Consider the following 6,121-nt stretch of genomic DNA (forward strand, 5'->3'; position numbering starts at 1 on the left):
TAAAAAATGTTTCAAAACTACAATCATGTATTTTTGGTGTGTCTTTATATGTGAGGAATTCCAGAATATATGACTTACCTGGCATTTCCCTGGAAAGACATCAGCCTTCATCTCAGGACAAACCCACATGGAACCTGTTCAGTTACCTGATTTTTTTCCTAATCATAGAATACATCTCATTGAGAGAGAAGAAGATTAATTTACTTTTTAAAAACAGTATTTATAAACCTAAGTATTAAAATTAATGATTTTAAATATCAGATCCTTACTGGAGAAATCTAAACATCCCTAACTGCTATATTAAGAAAAGTAAGCATACACTAATACATATATCTCCATATAGAGGTATGTAAAAGAAAAAGAACGAGCCTTGTACAACATTCAGTATCTAAAATCTGTCGTTTTCTCTCCAGATTTCGACATTAAATGTCACCTGAGGCCACTGTTTACTTCTGTTGTAAAACCACTGGCGGTCTGCTGGGACACCACCACCATATGGATGTGTCTGTTACGTAACAAAGGCAGTAAGTGCATTCATTACTTTCCGAAGAAAGTATTTCTATTTATCATGCAGCCACAAAGAAAAATGTGCTTGAGAGCATACAGTATGGGGCATGGGTGGAAGCAATCCTATGTTTTTCTTCATATCACACTCCTCTCCTCCTGTTTTGATCTACTGTATTTACTTAACATAACCACTTCATATTTGGGAATATACACTGAACATTTTTTTCCATCACTCTGCACAGACCTTTCTATAACGTTTAAAGTTCTCCAGCTTTCCTTGTTTTTTCTGATCTCCTAGAGTCATTAACCAATTACAGCTGGGATCAAGGCCAAAACCAGCTAAGTATCACAACTGAGATTATCTCAAGTGGTACCTTAGTTAAACTGCTGAATAATCTTTTTCTTAGGGTTCAGATAAACATTGGTTGAGGTTTCTCATACCTTATGCCTTCCTAAAGGTCCTTCACTTTTGCTTTATTGTTTATGTTCTTTTCTTTTTATAAAGCTTCCTAGAGGAAGTGAGGTGGAGTTCCAGCTCAGCTACATTAACTGCAAATTAAGATAGCCCTCTTCTTTCACAGACTTTCTCTGGAAAAAAATGGAAGTTAAATTATATTATGGTCTCTGTACAGCTTTCCCCCAAATCCCTAGAAGCAACACTTTCAGCAGATATGGACTGTGTTTTCATTTTATTTTGCAGTGTCTCTGGATTATTTTATATTTCACAAGAAGAAAACCAATTTTCTGCAGTACACCTACTTGCAGGACACTACCAATAGTCAGACTTGGTCTTCTAGGCAGTATTTCAAACCAGAAATCTAAAACATAGGATGACTTGACAACATAGTACGACAACAAATTAGCTTAAACTGTTTCTTGTTAAACAAATGTTTCTTCCTCCTCACTGCTTATATTAGGAAGAGGTGGCTGTTTCTTCTCTAAAGGAATTCAGTTTTCTCCCTTACTCGGAGTTAACTGCTGATAAAATATTTTGAGAAAAGTAATATCTTATCTCAGGAGTTTTAATCTTAAAACAGAAAAATTCTGTCCTCAAATAGGAAAATTAATCTGATTTTCCCACTGCAAAAATACAGATAAAACCAAAACACATATGGAAATGCCAAAAACCAGCAAAAGGAGCTATTACACTATATGACACTGATTTCTTAATCTGCATTTATTTATTCTTCTGCTTCACAGAAGAGAATACTACAGAGCATTCTGTAAGTTGTTAAAACTTGGCTATCCCTGCAGATTGATACAGTACTGCACCTCAAATGAATTGTTTGGGGTGAAAGTGTTCTTATCTGAATCTGTTGCTCTCCCTTCAAGAGATGGGGAAGATAACTGTGTTTACAAAAGTGGGTTTCAAGAACATGCATTGCAAAGACACATATGGATGCAGACACACACTATCACAGTACCAGTAAGTCATTTTAACCAAGCTTTTAATGTCATTTATAAAAAAATAGAGTTATTTACATTTGCAACTTATTTGATGGCATCCTCTTTTATTACAACATTTGAATCTGTACGGAAATGACACACTAACTAGTTTGAGAGTAAACTTCTCAATGATAAGCATAACAGTACAGGAAAAATATTTAAAACACTTTGAATTCTTGTTATTTTGCAGCATCATACAAACACATTCTTTAAAACACATGCGCACTGGCCTTACAGTAAGCAGAATTCCCTTCCAGATTAAGGCACAGAAACTCTGCCACATTTCTAGGGCAGTCCCACATTCTTACATGTGGTCTTTCAAGACATAACCAAAGGAATTACTTTAATTCCAATGGATTGTAGCAGAATGTGTCCACTTACACATTTTTAAGAAAACTCTGATCAAAGGGACCAAAAGAAAAAAGTATGACTAATTGCATAGTTGCAATAAACCAGACCCATGAATACAAAAGCCATCAAAATATATTATAAATCTATCTGACTTTCAAAGCTACTTTAAAATACTGTTTTGCTTTACAATAGAAATAACACTGTTTGGGGTTAGTTTGTAGAATTGTATTTTGGTCCATGCTGTTAATTCTATATCATTATATTCCTCTTCCATTAGTTTAAAAGCCTCAGAACAGCAGGTCCTCAGGCAGTGGTAAGAATGATGAAGTCAAGTCTTAGACTTCAGCTGCTGCAGTCAGTTCATAAAACCTCTAACTTCAACCACCTCCATTCTTTACTGCTTTAAATAATCTGCCCTCAGAATATTAAGGGGAAAGAATGATGAGGGATACAGATTTAACACTGTTAGAGATGGGAGTTTGCTCCATCTTCTAGTCCTGAGCTGATAAATCACAGCTCTTAAAAATATCCAACCCATTAAAAGAAAAAAAAAGATCAACAATAAGAAATCCTCAATTTAGTCTGACTATGCAGTAGTTCCACATAATCTGCTGGCAGTAGAAACTTCTTTGGTGTCAGAGTCAGGTCTTCCTGAAACCACAAACGGCCAAGTCTGTAAGCAAAAAAAAAAAAAGGTATTTCATATTAAAAGAAAGTTTATCCTGGTATGAAACTGGAGCTTTATTACTGATAGATGTCTAACTCTGGTTCAGTTGAAAACACGTCATCATGTTTTAGTCCCTGTGGGAAGCACAGAGAGAGCTGAGTTCCTCTAACAAATATTTTCATTACGTTTTTCATTATAATTAAATGCTCCACTGAAGGTCTGCAATAGTCAGCAACACTGTTCACATCCAAACTCCAATGTTTCTCTTGCTTTGAAACTCTTTGCGTCATTTAATAAATAAAAAGCATACAAACTATTCCAAAACAATCACTCTGCTGCATATAAGAAAACGTTTTACCCCTGTGACAAACATCGGGCGTTTAATTTTGTACCGATGAACTCATGACGCTCTGCTTGTGCTGCAGGCCAGCCGGCAGACCGAGTTACTCCTTTCTCGGACACTAATCTTGCCTAATGCCCGAGGAATGTAATCTTTAGGGTCCCCTATTCTGACTCCCCAGGACTGACACACCCGCCATCACCCAAAGCCAAGCGCGGCCCCGGTGCGAGGGCTCCCGGGAATTGCGAAGCAGCCAGGGCCGCCCCGCCGCTCCTTCCAGGGCGGGCACGGCCTGAGCGCTGCCCCCTGCCCGGGGCACCGGCCCGCGGGGCTGTCCCGAGCGGCGCCCGGGCATTCCCGGCGGGATTCCCCCTCGCCGCATCCCGCCCGCCCCCCGCGCCGTACCAGGTTGACGGGATGGACGTAGCCGTTCTCGTAGCGGTCCTCCTGCAGGAGCTGCCGGAGGTGGGCGATGTAGCTGGACGCCAGGCGCAGCGTGTCCAGCTTGGAGAGCTTGGTGTCGGGCGGCACCCAGGGCAGGCTCGTCTTCAGCCGGGAGAACGCCTTGCTCAGCACCCGCATCCGCGCCCGCTCCCGCGCGTTGGCCGCGTTGCGCTGGGACTGCTTCCCCTCGGGCGGCGGCCCCCGCGGCCCCGACGCCGCCTTCTTGCCCCCGGGGCCGCCGCCCCGCGCCCGTTTCCTCTTGCAGCCGCCGCCCGCCGGCCCCGCCGCGCAGCTGCCCTCGCCGTCCTCTTCCTCCTCTTCTTCCTCCTCTTCCTCCTCCTCCGCCGCCGAGGAGTTGTCCCCCGAGGGGTAGAGCTCGCCGCGGGGCTGGCGCTTGGCCGGCGGCGGCGGGTATTCCAGCTGCAGCGCCCGCAGGTCCATCTCGGGCAGCTCCTCCGCCTCGCTGGCGGAGCCCGTGGACATGGCCCCGGGCGGGCGGCGGGGAGGCGGGCGGGGGCGGACGGCCGAGCCGAGTCGGCCCAGAGCGGGGCGGCCCCGCCGCGGAGAGTCCGTGCCGGGGCGGGGGCGCGGGGGGGCGCGGAGGGGGGATGCGCCCCTTGACAGCGCTATATATCGGCTGTCCGCGGAGCGAACCGTCTGCCGGGAGGGGAGGAGAGGGGCGCGGGGCGGGGGTCGGGCCCTGCGGAGCCCCGCGCCGGGGGCGGCGCCTCTCCGCGCTGGCCCGCGCTCCGCGGCGGGGCTGGTGCGGCGGGGCGCGGAGCCAGAGCCCTCTGTGGGGGCTATACAGACGCGCGGGTGGGGCTATACAGACACGCGGGGCGTCTCCGTGTGTGTGTGCGCTCTTGGGGTTCACGCCTTTCCCAATTGCCTCCTCGGAGATCGTAAAATACCTCCAGGGCTGGTCCCGCCAATGTTTGCGCGGGGAGGAGCGCACCGCTCCCTGTGTCTAAGGGCTAAGTGAGACCCGGGACTCTGCTTCCAGCCCACCTACACTCACTCTCCTCTTGCCTTTCCTCCGAGGGCGTGGGATTTTCCCAACGTATGAGCCCCAGCGCAGCCGAGTGGTGCGGCGGGACGGAGCCCCAGCCCGCTGGGCTCTTCCTCTGCCTGCCCAGCTTCGGGAAGCGAATTCGGGTCCCGGTGCCCCCGCCGGGGCGGGCGGAGGCAGCAGGAGACGCGGCGCTGGGGACTGGGTGTGCGGTGTGTGGGGAGCAGCGCAAAAAGTCGCTGGGAACGTGCGTACTGTGGTTTGATAGCGTCCCTAGTTTCGGGTGAAACTCCAGACACTTGTCCGAGGGTTTCTCCTTCCTCAGAGCAATTAATTAAAACCCATTAAATGGGCTGTGTTCGCCTCTCTGTCACAGAGCAAATTAAACTAGACAGCTTTTCGATGTTCTTTAAAAAATACTGCTTGCAAGTTTTTTAAACAAATTCTGTAGTTCAATTTTTATTATAGAGTCCATGGGTGAATAGAGGACCTCACATCCAATGGAAGTGCTGACACACAAGTTCAACAGCGGTATTAATAATGAAAAAGAAATATTAAAAAATCAGCCATCAACTTGTATCCCTGGGTCCTCCCCCAGAACCTCCCTTTTTCACGTGAAGAACTAGCGTTTAGTTCCTTGCTGGCTTTCACAACTTGGATATGATTAACCAGAATAAAAATGCAGTTCTCAGAAAATAGCCTAATGACTACAACAGGTGGAAAGATCTTGTCCCGCAGTTTCTGTTCACGGTTTTTCCCTTCCATTTCTCTCCCGCCCGAGCGGAACCCTCCCGGCTGCTGCCACACAACTTTCCTGGCACCGCCGCCCGCCTTTGGGCCCAGAGCTCTGCTCCCCTCCCCGTCAGCCCTGCGGGCTCGCTGAGACCACTTAACGCTGTGCAAACCCCGACTTCACCCGCTGGGGCTAGAACCACATCAGAGCCGAGTTTAATGGCAGCCTTTCCAAGTGAAACTTGACATTTCTGCAACCACCTATACAGGCAGCTGATCTTGCAACTGGATCTCTTGAACTTGGTTTGACTCTACAATAGATGCTCAGGCTGGGTCCCACACGCTGCACAGTGAAAGGGCAGCACGCTGGACTTGGGGGTTGCCCTTCCTCCCCAGTTAGACTCCATTATCCATATATATATATAAGTACATAAAGATACTGCAGGGGAAGAGATATAGGTTTACTTTTTCCCCCCATCTGGGTTGTTTATACAGGTGCGGGCTGAACGTTTTCCCTGCTAAAGATTAATGGAAGAAAGTACTGAATTTCTTTAAGTAGGGAAGAAAATGGTACCCAGTCTTAAGAGCCACAATATCAAACCTCCGCTTTCCTGCCTACCTTTGC

The 6,121-nt window shown here is 47.2% G+C and overlaps 1 protein-coding gene across 1 annotated transcript; it reads right to left on the bottom strand.

Moving 5' to 3' along the window:
- Window positions 1–2,890: 2,890 nt before the first annotated feature.
- On the bottom strand, window positions 2,891–4,238 carry MSC (musculin). The gene is made up of 2 exons (XM_058037634.1): window positions 3,717–4,238; window positions 2,891–2,977 (listed from the first exon to the last, which is right to left on the bottom strand). The coding sequence occupies exons 1-2, from the start codon at window positions 4,236–4,238 to the stop codon at window positions 2,891–2,893; spliced, it is 609 nt and encodes a 202-aa protein (XP_057893617.1).
- Window positions 4,239–6,121: the final 1,883 nt, after the last annotated feature.

This window comes from Melospiza georgiana, chromosome 1, assembly GCF_028018845.1.
Source record: "Melospiza georgiana isolate bMelGeo1 chromosome 1, bMelGeo1.pri, whole genome shotgun sequence".
Taxonomy (NCBI): Eukaryota; Metazoa; Chordata; class Aves; order Passeriformes; family Passerellidae; genus Melospiza; species Melospiza georgiana.

Bases quoted from the DNA above. Each gene is read 5' to 3' on its own strand.
- MSC (XM_058037634.1), bottom strand. From the start codon at position 4,238: ATGTCCACGGGCTCCGCCAGCGAGGCGGAGGAGCTGCCCGAGATGGAC. The intron at 2,978-3,716 runs GTACGGCGCGGG...TTTTGCTTACAG, and splicing joins ACGTCCATCCCGTCAACCTG to ACTTGGCCGTTTGTGGTTTC.